This window comes from Labrus bergylta, chromosome 15 (genome assembly GCF_963930695.1).
Source record: "Labrus bergylta chromosome 15, fLabBer1.1, whole genome shotgun sequence".
NCBI classification, from domain to species: Eukaryota; Metazoa; Chordata; class Actinopteri; order Labriformes; family Labridae; genus Labrus; species Labrus bergylta.
The window spans coordinates 6,257,189-6,279,851 of NC_089209.1; the positions used below are offsets into that span (position 1 = coordinate 6,257,189).

Here is a 22,663-nt window from a genome sequence, read left to right on the forward strand (position 1 = left end):
TTTCAAAACATAGAAACGTTATCCAAACCTATAAAATGGTTATATTAAAGTACCTGCTTGATTTGATGATTTTGTCTCAACGGACCCAAACGTTTGTGCTCCGGCTCGCTCTGCTGAACACTGAGCATGAGCATGAGCCAGAGGATTTCCAGGAACTGAAAAGAGTAGCTTTTCTCCGCATAGGTGAACAAGCGGTGTCGCTCTCTGCTGTGACTGGAAACAGAAGAGCAGAGTTTGTCTGACCTTATGATCAGTGAGGAGATGCAGACGTGGACCCACGAGGAGAGTCAGAGGTAAAATGAGGTTTGGAGCATGCCCTTCCCCCGGCCTGTGCACAGTATATTAACTATAAAAATGTTTTAGGATCCAGAGTAAACAGCTTAAAGGTCCATGTCCACTCAAACAAATCTTGAGAAGGCACAGCAGCAGAGCAGCTGGGGCTCGTGTATTCCCCGGTGCACACCTCATTTCCATGAGGTAGCCTGTGCACGGCTGCATGCAGACACGTGGGGCCGGCTGTTTCATGCTGCTTTGAAGATGTCAAATCTGCAGCCTGCTCCTCTCTGTTCTGCTGCTTTGTAAAAAGGGATGCAGGAATATAAGGAGCATATGGTTTAACTGAGAGTATTGGTTTGTTGATTTCTGTGGATTTCGGTTCAGATACTGGCTCTTAAAAAACATTTGTTTGCATTTTTTGCACGTTTGAATGTTTATGGAAAATTACATTTATATTTCCTCTTGGAAGAATGGAGCTCTCCAGTGTTGCTTTTTCCAAAGTTTCTCTCTTTTATCCCAAATAAAGTTTTATTTATCCGATTTTCTACTCCTTCTAGTGATGGATGGCGCCACATGTTGTTCAGACTGGTAAACCCTTTGAAGCCCTTGTTTGATTAGGAATGTTGAGCTTTGAAAAATGAAAAATTGTCTCGACTCGACCTACATTTTTCAGTCCTCGTTGATGATGATTTAACATGTTTTCAAAGCTCTCTAGCCGCTCTGATTGAGCTCTTAATGTTGTGTAAAAACTCTAATATGGGCCGAGTTGATGCTGGCAGGACCGCTAACATGCCAGTCACTGAACACTACAGGCGGCATTTTTTAGAGAACATATTTCTGATTTTGAATCTTTTATCAGCTCTCAGCCTGCAGTGGAGCGACGCAGCTGCAGTGTTGATGCTGCCAGGTGTTAATAGAGATGTAAATAGTGAGAAGGAAACAACCCAAGTCTAGTTATCATTAAGTGGCTGCAGAAAATAGAAGTGAGTAAAGCGTAAGAAGGAAGTCTGACGACCGGGTTTAAAGAGCTAGGAGAAGTTACAGAGTCCACATCGTGGGGGTTGTTTGGCTGAAGAGTCACAGTTTAATGTTCTATGTGATGTTTTGACTAAGCAGGACTTCACTTCCTTATTATTTGTGGCTCTTACTTGACAGGACAGATGTAGAGTGACAAGAAATGTGGGGAGAGAAAACCCCCTTTGACCTGTTGCACCAACTATGTGTCAGTTATAATCTGGTATAAAGTCCACACTAATACATAGAAACTAGTTAGTGTTACACCCTGATTATCTAGTAATTGAGTGTGTTTTTTTTTTTTGATACAGCTCAGTGTCTAGACTTTTTTTTGTAAAACGAGCAACTCTCTCCTTTCCTCTTAGCAAAGCCTGTAAGGACACAGCACAGTTCATGTGTAAGGAGTTTCTGGCAGCAGATATGTCCGTCTTTGTCTGCGTGGGGTTATTAATGTTCCTCCAACAGATATACATGGCAGGTCTATTTGGGCAGTAAATGTATTGACTTGTGGAGGTTGAAGCCAATTTTTTTTTTTTTTTTGATTCTCTTGAAGGCTTTTCCAAGTTTAAATTTAGAGTTTGTTATGGTACTGCTCTAATGACTTTTCCCTCCTCATTTTAGACCTTTAGTGCTTACAGTCTGACATTTAAAATAATAATAACAATAATAATAAAAAGGCCTGATGCAAATGGAGGGATTTATTGTTATGAAATGGTATATCATAATTTATGGCAGACAGCGTAATGTTAATGTTGTGTTAGGGTATCATATAACTGTTACTGAGCACTGTACAAATATTTGAACGAATTTGTGCTTTCATGCTTTGGCAACTTGTGCTTGAAGTATTTAAACCAGAGAAGCCCTGTGACTGGAAATTACTTCAAAGTCATCTAAGGACAAACAATACCATTTTCTTCCGATCGCTGTGCTCAGATGCAGGGCACGCACGCTGAGGTTTTTTAGGATCGGTACTGAGGTTCAGGAGGTTGATGTCCAGGGGGGATCAGGAGGTATTGCAGAGCAGGCAAGGTGAGGGAGCAGAGGCAAGGTGGTGGGTATGAAGTGGGAAGGTGAGAACGATGGGGCGAGTGGTGCTCCGCAGTGACTGAAACAAAAATCTGGTAATGAGTGGTTGGAAGTCATATGGTGCCTTCAATTGGGTCGTGTTCACCCTGTTCACGAGAAGAGACAAACTGAACTTTTATTGTAATCACGACATCACCCCTTGAAAGCCTTTCCCGTACCTCATAAACTTACTCGAAATAGTCAAAAAAACACAAAAAGTCGTGCATCTGAACTATCTCTGATGCTTTCAGCTAGATAAAAACAAACGTCAAAAAAAGTCACACATGGATTTCAGATTGAACTGATCATAGTTTGGAGGTCAAATATCAGTCAGACAGTCTGACAGTCAGATTACCTGAAGATTTCATACTTTATATTTTACACAATTTAACAGAAATGTCTAAAAAATCCTAAAATGGTAAATTAATGGCTTTTTATGTCCAGAAATGTGAAGGTCAGCTTCACTGTGACATCATGTTGTTCTGGAAAAACACAAAACACAATTATTTCCACACAGTTGTGCTGAATCATTTCTTGATACAAGGCAGAAGAAAGCAGTGACACTTACTCAGCGTTGGTCTCCTTTGCCATCAGGTTTAGCAACGAGCTTTAAAACTCTGGCTCTGTGTTTTGTTTATCCAGACGATACAAATTAGAAACAAACTCTTTACTCTTAATGAAGACACTGTCCCAAGAAATCTCAACAGCAATCATCTCTCAGATGGTCCTAATGGGTGGATATTTCCCGATCTTGACAGGCGCCTTGAACTTTGTGCCAGTTTCCAAAAATAAGAAGATTTAAGAGTTTGGACTCAAATGATTTCAGTATGGCCCGAAGCAGAACAAGTGCTTCTGATTGGGCTTCTCTGTTTTCTCTTAAATTGGATTTTGATTTTCTGTTTTTCTTCCATTTTATAATGTTTGTTATATTATATACACTGCATGCTGTTTCCATTCTTTATCCGATGTAAGCTCCACAGTGTGTTTGCATTCTTGTTGAGTGATTGACAGCAGGGCAGCAGAGATTACACAGACTACAGATGTGGTTTTCAGGGGCAGCAGTTATAAGTGACCCTTGTTGTTGCATATACAGTTCAGTCCGACGTATTATTATCAATAAAAAGATCCATTGAAGATTTGATTCCCACACCACATAAGCTTCCACCTCAAGCGATCCACCTGGTGGAAACAAATTAAAACTGGAGTAGTGTTTTAATGAAACACACAGCTGATGGAGAAGGTAAACAGCGTTGAGGAAATATGTGGACACTTGACTATTTTCTCAGGCCGACAAATCATTCCTGAGTTGTTGTTCTTCACTTTTTAACAATTGAAATAAGATTAAGGGCACGATGTCAAACAGAAACGAATACAAAACAACACAATATACAAATGTAAAAAAATAGATAACACTAATTGCAAAAAAAAAAGTGTACCCATACCCATATGCTCCATATAATTCACTACAACCTTAATGGGAGATGATACAGAGTCCCCCCGATGTAAACTGAACCACTATATAAACACATTTTTGTTCCCACGTCGATCAAACTTCTGAATAATGTTTGTGAGGCGGCGTGGGTTGTGCAATAGCGTCACGGTGTTCCTCTTTGTTTTAATATTCTCTTACCTTTGTTCTCTTATCGCTCACGCTGTGTTTTTGCAGAGCTTGTGTGCCTTTCTGTTTACATGTGGATGTGGTTTTCTATTGTTTTGATTCATGTTGATGGCTGATTGTTTGGCAGCACTTTGAGTCCAAGACAGATTTCCCTAAGAACATATGGTACAAGTAATTATGAGAGAACAACATATCAATAGGTTTAATTACCATATCATCGTGAGTCAGATGAGAAGTGGTCGTACCAAATGTTGTTACCAAATGTTAAAGGATCTCACTGTTATTCCCTCACAGCTGAGGGTCCTCTCCTGGACGACCACAGATGTTGCAAAACCGGGACTTTATCAAACGCTTGAGTGGTTGCCGTTTTATAGAAACAGGAACTTCTGGTTCATAGCGAAAAACAATACTGCCAAAAGCTGTGCTTACCAGCTGGAGCAGTGGGTGTTTTTCCTGGGGTGTTTGTTTGGACAGATCATTTGATTTATGTTTGAAAAGGGTGTACCGTTAACCATTATACTGAAGCCCTTAATCTCGTTTCAGTTGTTTAAAGTGTTGTGAAAAACAGAACAAGAACTCAGGAATAATTTGTCCGCCTGAGAAAACATCACCCAGGGAGAAAATGCCAACTAGAATAAAACAAAGTGTCCGTTGTCAGAGCGAGTAGCCTATTGCAACACGTATATCGCTAACAGGGGTTGGTGTTGACCTCCAGTGGCTGACGGGAGAAAAGGAGGAGGTCAGGCTACGAACATTGTATGAGAGGAAGTCGGTGGTTGGATGGTTTAACAAAAGACTTTCATGCAGGAGACCAAAAGTCAGCATTGTCTTATTTCAGCTAAGATAACGTACTTAAATATAATTTACTTAACCAAAGATTCTCTATGACAAGAGAACGATTGGGGCGGTTGTGGCTCAGTTGGTAGAGTCGGTCGTCTCTCAACCGGTCAGGTCAGGGGTTCGATTCCCAGCTCCTGCAGCCACATGTCTGATGTGTACTCGGACAAGACTCTTAACCCCAAGTTTCTCCCGCTGCTTTGTTGGCAGTGATTGAATGTGTATGTATGAATGGGATTAATTAATTCTGATGGTCACTTTACACAGCAGTCTGTACCATCAGCGTGTGAATGTGTAGGTGTGACCTGCGGTGTAAAAGCACTTTGAGTAGTCAGAAGACTTGAATCAAAATCAGAATGGTTCTTTATTGTCAAGTACATTTACACATACAAGGAATTTGTCTTATTGGTGCTAAAACAGCCTGCAAGTGTTTAAAAACACTGCAAGTGTTCCATTTGAGTCCGGTACAGCCGTCCTTATTCTCCAATAATCAGATGTTTTGCTTTGGGAGTCGACCTGTTCCGTCTTTAAGTACGAGGACGTGTCGGGAGAGAAGAACAACACATCTCATGAGTCCTCAACATGACCTTCTGTATTACTCAAACAAAACTTAACGATGTGTTACTTTGTTAACAATGCGGGAAAAGACGGCTTTCTATGTTTGGAAAAAAGGAGGACATTAAATGTGTGATTTATTCAACGAGTTCAGGGTGTGTTTACTGAGTGTGTGTGTGTGTGTGTGTGTGTGCATGACTTCTGAACAATCCTGTGTTACACTACGAGCAGCTTCAGTGAACCTGTTCCCTCTCCCTGGCTGCAGTTTGCATTATTTTTGACTGAACACGAGGGAAACGTGACGCATGAGTGAGCCGTAAAAGGAAACGACTGCTGATGTCGATGTCCAGATGTGATGCCCCTTCAAAACAAATTGTCTGCACCATTGATCATCATGCACACTGATGAAGAGAACTTAAAGATGTCTTTTTTTCACTTTTTAAACCACATATTTTGGGGGGCTTTTTCTCCGAGTGAACTGGGAAAAAGGAATTTCCTCAATTATCTCAGGGGATCACTTTTCAAACTCCTGTTTTTGTCCCGCTCTCGGTTGTTGTTTCAGGTTGATTCTCTTAATGAAGTCTCTCAGAACATGAAAATGTTGATGCACACTCAACTGTGTGCCCTGAGTTATTCATTTGCCCCAGCAGCAGCAGCAGAGTGAACCGACGAGTGTTTTACAAGCTTTTTTTTTTACACGGCCAACAGGTCGTCCTGCTCTGTGTCGTTTGCTCTAGTTTTGCATCTAGAATTTGCAGAGAAGCTGTACTGCACCTTTGAATTTGAAGCTTGATCCAAAGGTAACTGGACTTGGTTGAAGATCTTTGAAGACGTTTTCACCTCCTGATCTTCAACCAAGTCCAGTTGCCTTTGGATCATGCTTCAAAATGTACCCTGACCTGGATGACTGAGAACCTACACAGACATCTGTTCCTTTACTTTGAGCAGAGATTCACTCTCATGCAGACGGAGCAGCACACTTTAGTCAACTTAAAGATGATGAGCTGGGAGGGGAGGGGGAGCTACTTCAAGTTTATTGCCCGACTTGAAAAAAGTGATATAAGAAATCTTGCTCTCTGAATGAAGCATGACTCAGAAAAAAATAGCACTCGCTTCCTGATCATTGTAAAGTTTGCGCATGACATCTCTTAAAAATACTGCAGCGCAGTTACCGCCTACTCCCAACAGAAAGTCATCATTCCACTCTAACTGTGTTTATAAGTGCCTGTGTTTGTGAATAAGAAGCTTTTTGCAATTAGGCCGATTAACATATAAAGGGGGATATGTTTGCTCTGCAGCTCAATTAGTGGTACATTGAAGTTTGAGTTGAGTTTATGTGAATTAGATGGTGTCTTTTGGACTCATTTGAACTGGTTTAGCTGGTGCAAAAGCTGTGCAATCCTTTGGTGAATCAGACCCAGAGTTCTGTATGTAAAAGCTTGAATTTGAAAGTTTTGGTAATACTTAAAATCTGTCTTTCTTCTTCTTCCTTTCAACTCAATCTGTCATTAAATTTAAGTATGTTTTTCCCCTATTCTCTGCAGGTACTGGTCTGATCTGGATGGACGACGTGGCATGCACAGGGACCGAAGACACCATCCACCAGTGTAAGTTTCCTGGCTGGGGCAAAACAAACTGCGGCCACGTGGAGGACGCTGGTGTGACCTGCACCGTCTGAACTTCTCATACACCTGACTCTGATGCAGCCGTGGAGTGTCTCCTTTAACTGTGCCTTTATATAAACTCTTAAGAAGCTACAACTTGCACAACAACTTACCATTGGCGAGGGGTTCCTTAAAGCAGAATGTGTTTTGTTTTTCCTCTGAAAGAAAGTGCCTTCCTTCCTGGAGAAGCCCTCCATGATGTGTATGACGGATATCTGCAGCTTTTTTGTCACTGCAGCTTTTTTTTTTTATGTCCTGACCGAACATGTGATCATTTTTTGCTTCAAGACTGAATCAGGAGAGCGAAGGAAATGCACATATTTTCAAAACTTTGCGCTTCTTTTCCATACGAGCTGTTTTGGTGGGGATGATCGATGACAGGAGTTTGCATCGGGACAGCGTCTTAAGACCGAAGAATGAAGATCAAGGGTCGTCTAGAGGCTCGCGCTCCACGACGAGCTCTCAGAGGCTCATCCAGGGTTCGCTGTTTTGAACTCTTTAGCGTAAGAAAAGCCACTTTATCATTCCAGAGACTTCCTTCATCAGCTGTCGACTCACAAGAGGCTGAGAAGCTGAAATGGCACATAAAGAAACTTGACAAGTTTCCGTCAATAGAAAGTGTCTTTCCTCACGGTATTATGTAGATGCTTAATATACACCGTGCTGCTTCATTTTATATCATACAGCGCTCTACATAGTCAGCAAACATTTGATGATTTTCAGGTCAAACAGAGTTCAACTAGAGAACATGTAGGGTAAAGTTTCTTCATATAACATATTCAGCTGTCACTTTTTCACTTTAAAACACGCTCTGTGGGGTTTCATGTAAACCAACAGAAGCTCTTTTTTACATTCCGTGTTACTAACCATAAACACGTCGTGTGTGTCCTTGGTGTTGGGACAAACATGTCGGGTGCATTATCCTTCCACATAACACATTAGTTTTGTTTTAAATCATACGTCGTTTACTGCACGTCCACGTTTACCAGCTGGCCGCGTTTCTTCTTCTGTCTCACATTATGCCGCCAGCTGTCGAGCAGCCTTAAAGTGTCAAATCAAAGGGGAACGGGGCAACAGTGTCTGCATGGTCATGCAAAGAAACGCTTAAAATGCTATTACATTGCTCCAGTGTCCTACAGTACCAGTAGTTATAAACTCACACTGGATGTATTTTAATTACTTTATGTAGTGTTTGAATCATTTTTACATTTTATACACAGATAGTTATGCTTACAGGTTTGTAGATGTATCTCGCTCTTTCAGCTTACAAATGACGCTTTCATCAACCTTACCTGTGGCTACAACAGGAAGCTGTAGGAAGGTAGAGATTATGTAGAATAATAATCGAGAAGCTCAGCACCAGCAGGACGAACACAAAGTTGATGAAGTGGAGCATGTTTAGCTCAGAGGTTAACTCGTTGGTCCTGCACAGAGACTGTAACACTTGGAAGTGCCTCGGATTAGTCTCTCATCCTCAGTCATTTACAGCAGTGGTTCTCAACTGGTGGGTCGGGACCCAAAAGTGGGTCGTGAATGTGTGCCTTGCAAAAAAAAAATCTGTCAAAAAAGTACATGATGCCCTTTTTTAAATACATTTTTTGGGTTCTGTCGGATGTTTTGCACCGCCTGAGGTCCAAACTGCAAAACTTTTCATTAAATAAATCTGTCTGCTTGAGAAATATCAGAAATGTTTGTCATCAATTAATCAATCAATCAATTTTTATTTGTATAGCGTCAACTCATAACAAGTGTTATCTTGAGACACTATCGACACTACGACTCTATCCACACTCCTGTCCTCTAAAGGCATACAAATAATCAAAAAAATGAACCTTAGGAAAGTTTCTGAAAAGCAGATTAAGACAATATAAAAGCTTAAAAAATAAGCATTTTTTCTGGGTAGTTGGTGGAGAACAAAACGGAGCGAAAAGGAGAGTTGAGATCAGGAGGACAGTATTTGCTACAACAGCTTAATAAGAGTTTTAAATATTCTTTATGTATGCTGAGCTGTTTTTAAGCTTATTAAGAAGTTATCCCACAAATTTGTAATCGACTAATTCAGCTTTTTACCGCATTTTTTTTACTGCAACATCTGGAGGCCGTTTTAACCCGCTGACTAACAAACATGTGCCTAACAGTTTTCAGTTATAAAAAGGAAAAACATGCAACTAAATATTAAGTGTCATTAGCAGTTTAGAGATGAAGCAATCATGAAGGAGAACAGATGAGTATAAACAGATGGACGTCTGCCCTGCCCCGCCCTGTACGGTTTACAGCGGACCGTCTGTCAGGGTTTTCTGCCAAGCGCTGGATTGTTCTAGTGTCAATGAGGAAGTGTATGCATACATAAAACACAAATGAATCCAACCATAACAGACTAGTTTTATACCTTTCTCAGCGGGGTTTGGTTTTTACTGCTGCCCTCAAATACATTTAAAAAAAAGCTGATACCTCCCAAGTGTTCGTTTCTTCTTCCGAGCCAGCAGACACTGAGCTGAAGGTTGGAATAAGATGTACGCAGGAACCTGCCTCTTTACCCAGTCATGTTTTATATTTGAACAGGGAAAACATCTTTACTGCTCCTTTAAAACAGCCAAACTATTTCAAAAAACGTACGATCACCCCCTAAGGAGCTGTAGTTGAATTCCCACTCTTCTAATGTTCTGCAGTGAAATCTGTCTGTGCAGATCCGTCCTCCTTTAAACAGTCTGGCCCACTTTCTTCACATGAAACGTATCTGCACGCATAATGTCCGTTTACATGTCGGCGGTTATGAATTTGACTTTATAAGGCAAATTACCTTCCCTACCTCGTGTTCAAGTGCCTCAATGTTTGTCGAGGGTTTGTGTTTGAAACCACAACGTAACCACAGAAGACAAATTCAAGAAGGGAAAAGTGAAAATTAAGTGAGAAACCAGACCGTATAGACTGATGTGTTTTCAAAAATTCAAGAGCAATGAGAAAAGGGTCTTTTGTTTCGTGAAGCCTGGTTGGATAATCACCAGTCTGCAAAAATAAGTAGTGCATTCTGTGGCCAGCAGGGGGAGACATCATCAGTTTCAGAGAGAGGGATCTGACATTCTCCTGATGGGCTCAGTCCCTATTTTTTTAAGTTTTCTTGAATCCTTCAAAATTGTTTATTCTTTTCCAAGACAACAGATCTTAAAAGTAAATATTTAATTTGCATTTTTAACCTCAACATCTGGATGCCTTTTAACCAACCTGCAGATCAACAGACATGTGCATTACAGTTCTGAATTGAAAATGAACAAAAGCATGAAACTGATAAAAAGAATTTCAAAAAAGGGTTATTATCAGTCACAGCAGTCGACAGATGAAGCAACAACGAAGGAGAACAGACGAGAGTAAACAGATGGATGCATGGAAAAGCTTTCTCAGAAAAATAATGTTGTATTTGACAGAATATACACAAACGTGCCTTTCATATTCAATCAAACAATCATCAGCCATCACAGCTATGAGGTATCAGGTAGCGTTATCAGCTTCTTCTTTTTTACTTGTCTGCTACTGAGGTGAGAACTTAACGCGTTGTTTCCCATCTTTTTAACTTAAAGCAACAATAAGAACAGTCTCTGGTCCGTTCTCTTTGGCAGCACTTTCAGTTTCTGGAGGTTATCGCTGTGAGCTCTTGAGTTGCTTCTTTTCTTTCCTCTGACCTATGAATATTGTTCTTTTCTCTTTTCAATATGCACTTGTTTGAAAAAAAAAGTATAATTTTGAGGACTTGCGAAAAACAACAGTGTGTCAAGACAGGTTGAGATCGCTTTACCACTTGTTTAAAGTCAGATCCCCATATAGGATGATGCCCTGCAGGCTAAGAAAGTAGCTTTATAGCCTGCACATGTGATTATGAGTGGAAATACTCGTAATGTGAGTAATGATTCAATAACACACAGAGCATTGAGCCACACATTTAATGAGTAAACTGAACATTGAAGGAGAGCTGGCACGTCTACCTCCTGTATAGGGGTAACTCAGGATCTAACAATGAAATTAAATCAACAGAAATATTCATTATAAGTCTCCTCCAGTTGATTGTCTGTTCATAGCCGTGTCCGTTTTGACTGATGTTCCTTCAACCTACCAGATATCAAAGGGAGAAAGCTTTTGTGATGTGATTTCCTCAGATCAGGGTTGAGGCCTCGTGGGGTCAAATAACTCAAATACTGAACCATATAAAGGGGCTTTTGAAAGTGACAACATGTTGCATAGCAAAGCAAGTCAAACCAAGTGCACTTAACCACTCAAATGTGTCCCTTTCTTCCAGTACTGATTTAATGGTGTTGTTTTTCCATGTATTCCTGGTTGCAAAAAATGCCTTTCTGCTATATACTGTATGTTGACATTTGTGTGAGCATGCGTCTGTTTTTTATTACATTGTGCTACACATATAAGAGCTTTGGAGTTAAGATCGTAAATCAAACACAATTACGTCAAGAAAAGACTTGATGCGCTGCTTCACATCTCCTTCAAGAAAACACACCTTGTACTTTCTGTTCTGTTGATTTGTACCACTGAATGCTGCATATGCGCTGCTGAAATAATAAAAGTGTAGATTTGTGTTTTCACAGGTGAGCTTCGTTTTTCTTTTTCCTGATAACATAGACGTGAGACTCTTAAGTCATCAGGTGAAGAGGGAGGGAGGAAGTTGGCTTGGACGTGTGTGTGTGTGTGTGTGTGTGTGTGTGTGTGTGTGTGTGTGTGTGTGTGTGTGTGTGTGTGTGTGTGTGTGTGTGTGTGTGTGTGTGTGTGTGTGTGTGTGTATATTATCAAAAGCACTGCAGCATGTGAATGTGTACACAGTATATGCACCTTGACTGTCAGCTCTGCACATAATTACATGTATGAATGTTTCCACATGTGAGGCGGATGTAAAATGATTGACCTCACTCACACATGGCCGACAGTCAGAACAAAGTCTGTGAAGCTGGTTTGACCCCGGGTCGGCGTGGTTTTACTTATCCTCCAGAAGGAACTTCTTATGGCCCTTTTATTTGGTACAGTAAAATGTCAATCAATCAATCAATCACTTTTACTTTTTTATTGTGCAGCGCCAATTCATAACAAATGTTATCTCGAGAAGATAATCGAGAAGCCATCATGAGCGCAACACTCAGCAAAGTTAGAGTGTTAGGTCACACCTGCACATTCACACTGCAGAGGCTGCTATGTAAAGTGTCCATCAGAAGTAATTAATCACATGCAGAGGGAGCAACTTGGGGTGTCTTGCTGAAGAACACATTTTACATGTGGCTGCAGGAGCTGGAGATCGAACCACCGACCTTCCGGTTGAGAGACGACCGACTTTTCCACTGAGCCACAGCTGCACAAATTAACTGTAATTCCTGTTTACTACACTTTTAGCCACTTGGGCTAAGCACAAGCAGCTGCTAAGTCCTGACCGAACACGACATTAAATCCATTCATACAGATAATGTTTCGTCGTTTATCTCTGTCTTTGGTCTCCGTCTCCTGAGGTAAATATTCGGTTCATGAGCTTCCAAATGCTGAACTACTTTTCAACACCAGCAGAGAAAATAAGGATCAGGATGTGACTCTAAACCCACAATACAAGCAGACATTTTCGACGAGGCCCCGGGGAGACACATCCACTGAATAAGTGAATGAAACATTTGCCAAAACTTGGCCCAGTTTTTTTTTGCATTGACCACAACAAACATGTAGGAGAAAGACAATAGATGATGTCACGTCCCTTAAGTATCAGCTCCATATGAAGGCAGCTGTCATCCCTCTCCTCTCTTCATGGCATCCTTTGGAATTTATGAATGCTGGTTAAACTTTGGAGGCTTTTTGGTTTCTCTGACGGGATCCAACAATGGAAGTATTTTTTTAGTTTTCAGCGATTTTCAAACATAAAGAGGAAGAAAGTGTCAGATTGAATGACCAATGCTGCGTCTTGGACTCCAACTGCTGCGCACATTGAGCTGCCTCCACATGGGAATAAATGAATTAAAACAATAACCCAAATGTAAACAAAGAAGCATTCATGCAAACCAAAGACAACATTTACCATTTTGGACATGATGTTAAACAAATGGTTGTTATATTTGAGCATAAACATGTTATTTTGCCATTTGGTAGATTCCTATTACTTTAATATTTTTAACATATGAATGGTGTCACTGAAAGAGTCTATAATATATGATATCTTTTGTCCCATGTGTAAGCAGAACATCTGGTTGTGTCTGAATGAAATTTAGACGGGTAAAGGCAGCACATTTTAACTACGTTTGTTTTTGCCTGAGGCCTAAAACTGGAAACTTATTTCATTTTGTTTTTCTCCTTCTCGCTGTACATGTATGGTTTCTAAGCTTCACATGAGTTTGGGTTTTTGAGTCACTTGCTGTTTCCCAAGTCTAGAATAAACTTTTAAGCTGAAGTGGGCCAATTTGTAATATGATCGAGGGCTCCAACAGCAACTAAAAGGACCTATGGTGCATTACAAATATAGTTACTGACTGCTAAGAGAAAACCCTACTGTTTTCATTCATTGTAAATGTGTTTGCTGAAGAGGCACTTCTTTTTGTGCACATAAACACCATGAAGCCTCCAAAAACGGTTGTAAATGTTTTTACGATTACGAAACAGCTCGCCGTTTTTTCTTCACGTTACATGAATGGCAGTAAATTCCTCTTAATTATGTATTCACATAATACAAAATTGACGTACTCCACATGTTCATGACAGTGGGCATCCTCCTCGCTGTCCTTCAGGCTGTTTTTCTGTGGTCTGACCAGAAAGTAACCCGTCCTTGTTCTATGAAACGCACCACAACATGTGGCAGCAGAGCCCGCAAACATGAGCTCATTTCCCTGCAGGGGAAAGAGGAACGAGGAGAAACACAGAGAGAGACAGAGAGAGAGAGAGAGAGAGAAAGAAATAGTCCCAGTCTTCCTCTCTACATCCATTTGTCATCAAACCACATTCCTTGCTCCTCTTCCTCGTAATGACACTGTTATCCCTCCACACAATGAGGAGACCAGGCTGAGAACATCTGCAGAATGTGAAGGAGAGGAGACAAAAAAAAATGGGGTCAAGGTCAGCTTCACCATCTGAGTGAGGGAGTTCTTTCAGAAGTCCCGACATTAAAGAGAGAGCTAAACTCTTGTCCTCCGACTCTTATCGCCCACATGCACTCATGCATATAACACTTTATTATGAGGAGAATTGAGGGTTGCAGCAGGTCAGATTTACCAGTCGTTGGAGACAAAGGGAGGCCTGCACACTGTTCCTCCCTTTCAAAGAAGGCAATTAAACATGCATGGAGGAATCTATCTATCATCTATCTATCATCTATCAATCTATCTATCATCTATCAATCTATCTATCATCTATCAATCTATCTATCTATCTATCTATCTATCAATCTATCTATCCATCTATCTATCATCTATCTGTCTATCTATTTATCTATCTATCATCTATCAATCTATCTATCTATCTATCTATCTATCAATCTATCTATCCATCTATCTATCATCTATCATCTATCTATCTATCATCTATCTGTCTATCTATTTATCTATCTATCTATCTATCTATCTATCTATCTATCTATCTATCCATCTATCTATCATCTATCTGTCTATCTATTTATCTATCTATCATCTATCAATCTATCTATCTATCTATCTATCTATCAATCTATCTATCCATCTATCTATCATCTATCATCTATCTATCTATCATCTATCTGTCTATCTATTTATCTATCTATCTATCTATCAATCTATCTATCTATCTATCTATCTATCTTAAATGTTTTTATAAAAGTTTTGCAGTTATTGCCTTAACCAACCTGCATCCATCTTCCATAATAAAGCATTACATTGTAAGTCGACTGCCCTCTACTGGTGAAACGCTGTGTATGAACTGTAAACAAGTTTAAATGTATCTTGAATTTGTTTTCAGGTTACGCTGAGCCCTCTCTTTAATCACAGTATACCATTAAAGTTCCTGAAAATTGCCATGGATCATAGTATGTGTAGTTTACACTAATGCAACTGCAGAATAGATCATGAAAGTTTTGTGATTTCCAACCGCAAACGACGTGCGTTCAGTTTGTCCCTCGGTGGCTTCCGTACAGTCAACGAGGAAACAGTTTGAATATTCGGCGCGGTTGAACGGCAGTGAAACAGTTTTGTTGTCGAGAAATTTTGCAGGTAAGGTGACTAAATAATCAATTTTCTTAATAACAATGCAGAGAAGAAATCATTAATCAAACTGTCGCGATGTTAGCGAGAGCAACCTGTCAAAGTTAACTTTGCAGTTGACGTTTTATCAAATCTTCAATTATTTTTTGGTTTAATTAAATGCAAACAACATCTTTTAACTTTGATGCTGTTGTACATTTTTATTGCCATCAAATGTTCATCTAACAAAGCTTTGTTGTTGCTTCAGACGCCATTATTGGAACCGAGTTCAGAATGTAGCGTGACGAAAACAAACGTAACATTACACATTCAGAAACACGTCGTGGGTGTTATGTTTCATTTCGGCTCGCGTCACAACTAAGGTTATAATAGTTTGCGGGGGTTTTTCCCCCCCTCCCATTCCTTTTTATTTCAGTTTGACGTTTTATTTTCAATTCTCAGTTAGTTTTAAAACGTTCTCAATGCTGGTTTGTTAATTTGGTTTTTATTTTGTGAAAATATTTATTTTTGGTTTAATATTCACAAGTGTTTCTTTTTAGTTGTTTTTTTTTTTTTTTAATCTCTGTATCGTGAATGGTTCAGAGGAAGATATCGAGCAATTTCTTAGAAAATACCTTCTACAAACCTTTATTATTTAGAGGGGGGAAAAAGCACACGCCTGCCAATTGATCTGTGTTACCTCCAGGTTCATCCATAGTGTTAAATGTTATATAACTTACTAACTTTCTCACAATGTGCTGCTATCTCTGTACAGAATGGCCTCCCCTCCCACATGTTCCAATGAGGGCTCATTCAAGACCCCTAAGAGTGCCCGAGTGAGGAGCTCTGTAAGCAGCGGAGGGACCCCCATCACCATCCCGGCTTCACCTTTCATGAAGAAGCTGGGCTGTGGGACTGGGGTCAACGTTTACCTCATGAACAGGTGTGTAGTGTTCCCTGATACTGAAGTTAATGGCCTCACAAGGAATATCTGTCCTCGTGATTCGTCTCATTCAACACATCTGTACTCCTGTCAGAGTACTGTAGCATTGTCCAAAGGGAAAAAAACCCCTCTACAGTGTCATCAAAGCATCATGAAGGGGTTTCTGGAGCTTGATCGTAGGCTGTTCACTTAAAGATAGAGAAGGGAAGTTGGGCAGCTTCTAAAATGTTTTATTTAATTAAAAAAGAAAAGTTTCTACTGTGTTGAGCATACATCCTTTGCATTAAGTCATTATGTATTATTGATAACCTGCCCATATAAGTGCATTAAGTCTCATATTTAAAAAACAACATGAATTAAAATAGGGTTGTTCTTTAACTAGGATGGGGAAGTTGAATGCGTCTCCCTGGGCTGTGAAGAAGATCAATAATAAGTGTGCGACCAAACAGCTGGCTGTTTACCAGAAGCGCCTGAATGAAGAGGCGAAGGTCCTGAAGGGAATCAATCACCCCAATATTGTTGGTAAGACGTGGCAGCAGCCTCACACAGAACAATCCCCTCTATGAGTCTCCTGTTGTTATCTTCTCATGTGTTTACTCTGTGACCTTCTTGCAAACTTGAAGGTTTTCGGGCCTTCACCACGGCCAAAGACGGTTCAAAGTGTCTGGCCATGGAGTACGGAGGAGAGCAGTCCCTCAATGACCTGATAGAGAAGAGGAGAGAGGAAGGACTCAAAGCCTTCCCTGCTGCCAACATAGAAAAAGTAGCGCTGCACGTTGCTCGAGGCCTTCAGGTAAATCAAGTCTCTTTATGTATAAATGATTTGCATGCGCCCAGAATTCATGGTAAAGCCAAATCCCCTAAAATAAACTGATATTTAATGAAGAAGAATGTCAGCTCCTCAAACAGACATCAAACTAGGAGTGCACACAGTTTCAGCTGAGATAGAAAATAGTTTGATTTATATGGATTCTAAAGTGAGAGAAGTGTAAATGGTTGTTGAGGAATTCACATATTTTGTAATTTTTAAGTCATAAACTTGAACGCGCAGTATGTAGAATCTGCCACCAGGGGGCGCTCAATCAGAACAATTACATAAAAAGATGACATCAAGGCCAACGGGGAATCATGGGAGTGATTCTCTCTGCTACTCCACCTCCAACCCCTGTTGAAAATGAACTCAGAGTTGAACGTAGTCAAGACGAACGGGCAAAAACCGACCTGAGGAAGAGAATATGTTTACCTACGATGTATCCGAGTATGATCGACATGACGTTTTCGTCACTGCAGCTCATACAGCAACAGTACGGCAGCTTCCAGTAGCAGCTCCCGCTAGCTTATGCAGCGTCCATTGATGTAACATCCAGTGTTTCCACGGCAACTATAAAACATGTTGTGAAATTACTTATTTCTCTTTGATAACTGTTGTGAATGTTTGAGGTAATTTCAGTACTCAACAACAACAAAAAATATATAACAGGTTTAGTCTTTTTGAATTAAATTAGATATAAAAATTCTACATATTCTACCTTTAATTCAAAAAAAAAAATCAGTGATGAATGTGAATCATTCCCCATTATTTCCCTGATAATGATGACCTTTTCTTACAGCCACTCACACATTGTTTTTAAAACTAAAAACAAAAAAAGGGAAATCCCTTTTTTTTTTGTTTTTATTTTCATGTCTTTATTCATGTCTTTGTTTGTTTCTTGTCTTCCATCTCAATAAGAGTAAGTGAGTGATTCATGTTCTCAATCTGATTTTAATAAAAAACATCCATGGGAGAAAGCAGAGTCACAAGATCGTGGTTGAATTTCCCTGAATCCCTTTCGCCTCCCTTTAACGCTGGCCATCTTTTAATTTAATTTGACAGAACGAGCGGGGTTTAAACCGAACAAGTAAACACAGAAGGACTTTGTTAGTCTGTGACTTTCAGGAATGTTCTTGTGTTTGTTTTTTTTCTCCACAGTATCTCCACAGTGAGAAGAAGCTGCTGCACGGCGACATGAAGTCCTGCAATGTCGTCATCAAGGGCGACTTTGAGAGCGTCAAGATCTGCGATGTGGGCGTGTCTCTGCAGCTGGACGAGAACATGAGAGGTAATAACTGGATAAATTCATAAACCTAGAGGCTTTTTTGAAATGTGTAAACACAGCTGTGAGCTCTCAGTGGAGGACAGGGATTTAAAAGTACCCAACAGATCTCTGTCACTGTACCGTGGTTTATCTAAAAAACAACAAATAGTTTTTCTTCAAAACATTATCCACCAGAGAAGTCAGGAAATGGTTGTTTAATTTCAGAAAGCCTGTTGTTGCAGACAAAAAGGAAAGGTTATGATACTCCTGCAGTTTTTTAGTTTTGCCTGATAATCTACATTTTATACACGGCAGCTACGTGCAGCTGTAAAGGTTGCTAGGCGACAGGAGCGGTGCTTAGTGATGAAAGGGTAAGGGCGGGAACGTCTGGGCGGGAACGTCTGGGCGAAAAAAAAAAAAAAAAGTCAATAAAGAACTATGATGCACACACACTAAAACAAACCAGCCACACACTTTCTATGCACACGTCAATTGTTTTTCAGATTGTAAACAATTTAAAAAAGTTTCAAGACATCATTATGTAACAGGTTAAGTTCAATATGACGTTATTGTACATGTGTATGGATACGTGGGAAATTAGAACCCGAGCCTCTCCGTCTCATTTAGTTAGCCTTTGAAGACCAGCCTCAAAATAATAAACTAAAATAAAAATTCTGTTTATGAGAGAAACAAACAGCCTGTCAGTATTTTCTATAATGGTAGAAACATTTCCCTTCATATCCTGTTTCTTGAATACTGTAAGTCTTGATTTGATATCATACGTCATTACATTATGCTGCCGGTTAAAATGTGGCAGATAAAAAAAAATCAAAAGTGACTAGTAGATTTTTTTAATCCACCTGTCACAGTGGCAGGTAGGTAAAAAAGTTAATTTCCATCACTGATGTCAACATAGAGTATTTACAGCGTGCAGGATTTTAGTTTGACTCGCTCATCTGTTCATAACTGTGGGAATGAATCGTCCTGCTGTCTCGTTTCTTTGCACCTATCAGAGGGCAAACTTTAGAACAGATTGAGTCCAGTTGGCTGATAAAATTATGAGTCAAAATTTTAAAAAAAAAAGAAGCAGACATTCATCCATACTTTAGTTTTCTCTGGATCACGACTTTCTCATCTGGTATCTCAAGAGGTCTTTTGTACTAAACATAGAAATATGTTTAATAGTAAAAATAGATTTTATTTCAAGGAACCCAAAGACGCTTCACACTAACCAGGGTTAGTGATGACCATTTCTTTTGTTTTATGTGGTAAATAAAATGAGTGTCATCTGAGGGCTTCCATGAATGAGTGCAAAGCTTTAAAAAAAAGTCGATATTTCAAAAGTTTTTTCTGGAGCACATGAATAATTTATTAAATAACAGGCTTCAGAAAATCTGTGTTAATACGATGGGTTTACATGGGATTTATCGACAATAACAGAGAGACTGTGTTCATGTGGGATCGATTAGGATTTAAGGCACGACCATTTGCAGAGAACATGTCGAGAGAAACAACATTTTATTAGCTGTGTTTCTGTTCCCATGGGAACCAGGTGGATACATTCAGACTGCAGGCTACAGTTACCTCACATGTGACCCAGAGCTTCTTTTTCTCTTTTCATAACCGTGAGAACAGCACAAATCACCAGCAGTCCGGTTACTTTTTGGACACGGTAGTACACGGTCCTTCATGAAACAGGGGGGTTGTTTTTGTTTTTTTGAACTCAAGCTTTTCTATTTTATTAAACTGTTAGGTGATTGTTAGGGCAGAAGAGCGAACAAATAATAATCAGATCAATGTATAAAGCGTTTAAGTCTTTTTGTATCTTCAGGTTCTTTCGCAAACATTTCACCTGGCGGCTTCAAACTTGCAAACTTCTAGATTTTGCTTTGCTGTGAAGAACATGACCTTCATTTTTAAGCATCACATAATCGTGTACGGGTTTTTTTTTTGGTTTTATTAAAAAATAATTCCTTCCCTCTGTCTTCCAGTATCCGATCCCAAGGCGGAGTACATCGGCACGGAGCCGTGGAAACCAAAGGAAGCTCTGGACGAGGAGGGAGAGATCACCGACAAGGCGGATATCTTCGCCTTCGGTCTGACTCTGTGGGAGATGATGACGCTGGCCATGCCTCACCTGGAGATGCTCGAGGATGAGGAGGAGGAGGAGGATGAAGGTGGGAACAATACAGTTGCACATTGTGTACAAAAATGCCGTTCTAATCTACTCGTACTGATCATGTTCTGTGTGTCATCTTCTCAAATATTGCTTTATTTGCAGCACTTTGTTTCTGTGCTCCGGCTAGTTTTAAAAATGGGATCATTACTTAGAAGTCTTCAGGTAGCCTGGACAGTAAACAGGTAGCTCTGAAAGCAGATGAATGATTTGATATCTTAGATCAGCCACTCCCAACTCAAGAAAAATTCTACTTAAAATGAATCTGGGGCTGATGACACTTGGCTGTACGGACATGTGTAGCCTTCATTCACATGAGAAAAATCAAATCTGATCTGTTTTTCTGAATGAACAACAAGAACATCTTGGAATTACGAGTTACATTTCTCTCTAAAAATATCAAATTCTGCCCGCTTTCTCTGAATAAACAAGATACCAGCACCTCAAAATCCAAACACAAACTCTCATTTTGACCACTTAAAGTAACAAACCTTTCCAGACTGTTGAGTTCAACCCAGTTTTATTTTGGTTTGGGTTTCAAACACGGGGAGATACTCGTGATCTTTGCAGTTCAAATGTAAACTCTGATCTGTCAGAAATGCAAACACCTTGTTCCTCGTAATTCCGAGTCAATTTTTCTCGTTATTTTAGATTTTTTAGAAGATATTTTTCTCATGTAAATGTGATACGCTTCCTTGTAAGGCTGGGATGAAGTATTTCCCAACATATATTATTTAACATGTTGTATGAAGACCTATTGCAATACAGTCAACGTTAATAATCCTAACACATACACTTGATTATTTTTAAATCACAAAATAAGTGATGACAGTAAATTGACTGAAAAACCTGAGACCATCTGCAGTACCTTTTAAGGCCCACCAGGGGGCCACACACTTTACCATACATACTGGCCGAGATAAATCAGAAAAATGTCAAAACGTGAAGTCATTTATATTTTCTGACATTTCTCTTAATGTTTAACTTGACCTTTGTGAACTCTTTTCATGGTATTTAAAATCCTAGACCATTAACTACTCTTAATCACAACTCCTGCTGACACTAAGGTCTCGGTAACTTTCCTATTCCACGTCTTTCTTACACAACTTGCTGCTGTTAATATTTTGTGCTTGTCTCGTTGAAGACTCCATCGAGGACAGTTTCGATGAGGACGAGTACTACGAGAGGTTGGGGACGAGGCCGGCGCTGGATGTGGAGGCTCTGGGTCGCCCGTACCGGAGGATGGTCGAGCTTTTTTATCTCTGCACCGAGGAAGACCCAAAGAAGAGACCCTCTGCCGCACAGGTGGTCCAGGCTCTAGAGAGCAACGCCCCGCTGGATAAAACACCGAGTGAGGTGATTGTTATCGACTGATCGACACGTCTCTCTGCTCATCTCAGAGCTGTCAGAGAGAAACTTTATAGTTTAGGACCCAGACTGCTTTCTGATAACGGTTCAAAAGACATTTCTGTAGTGAATAGACACAACCTGAAACCTGTTTTTTATTTACAATCTTTCCAGGGAGGGGTATTAAAGTAGCAGCTCCAGGAAATATAAATGTTAAAATCCAGCCTCAATGTAGAGGAAGGTTATTACCAGTTAACTGAATAAGTAACAAAAACCCAATTATGACGGGTCACATTGTTTATCTCCATCCTTTGTAATGATTTGTATGTTTATGTTTGTTTTTTCATGTATGTTCATGTTTTTACTGTCTTTACCTCTGAATTCTCTCATGTTTGTGTTCCTGCACTTCTCTAAACATTCATATTTCTTGATCAAGCTCTTGTTTGTGTTTTTTTTTTTTTTTTTTTTAATTCACCTCTTTAATGTTTTGCAGAAGATCTTTTCAGTGTCTGTGTTATCTATAGTTGTAGGTTATATTGTAGTTCAGAAATCTGCTGTTTAAGCTAAGCTGTTGTTAATAATTAATGAAAGAAAAGAACACCCTCAGCTCCCTTTCAATGTAAAACAAACTGGGTGCTGAATCCGGGAAAAAGTTCCAAACAAGAAAAATAATCAGGACAGCACTCCAAAATTGTTTCGAGCAGACGCTCTTCTTCAGTGTGTAGCAGGCAATTTAATTATTAACACATCAATCCTGAATCTTCAAATAGTAAAATCATGATGATTGTGTGTACAGAAACACTTTGACTTCATTTAACTGTTTCAATAATGCTGCGGGGGGAATTTTTGTTGAGACAAATTGCACAAGATTTACAGATTAGAGTTACCACTTGGACTACAGGGGGCGCCAAAATCAACC

General features: G+C 39.8%; 2 protein-coding genes across 2 annotated transcripts in view; both read left to right on the forward strand.

Annotated features, from left to right (window-relative positions):
* Positions 1–11,618, forward strand: part of scara5 (scavenger receptor class A, member 5 (putative)) — a 79,261-nt gene extending 67,643 nt beyond the window's left edge. Inside the window, exon 12 of the mRNA XM_020639898.3 lies at positions 6,910–11,618. Within this exon, the coding sequence (XP_020495554.1) occupies positions 6,910–7,043 (134 nt within the window). The 3' untranslated portion in view covers positions 7,044–11,618. The remainder of the gene's footprint in view (positions 1–6,909) is intronic.
* A 3,490-nt stretch (positions 11,619–15,108) lies between these two features.
* On the forward strand, positions 15,109–22,179 carry pbk (PDZ binding kinase). The gene is made up of 7 exons (XM_020639935.3): positions 15,109–15,233; positions 15,979–16,146; positions 16,529–16,668; positions 16,770–16,939; positions 18,116–18,245; positions 20,213–20,398; positions 21,542–22,179. The coding sequence occupies exons 2-7, from the start codon at positions 15,980–15,982 to the stop codon at positions 21,769–21,771; spliced, it is 1,023 nt and encodes a 340-aa protein (XP_020495591.2). The 5' UTR covers positions 15,109–15,233; position 15,979; the 3' UTR covers positions 21,772–22,179.
* The last annotated feature ends 484 nt before the right edge of the window (positions 22,180–22,663 follow it).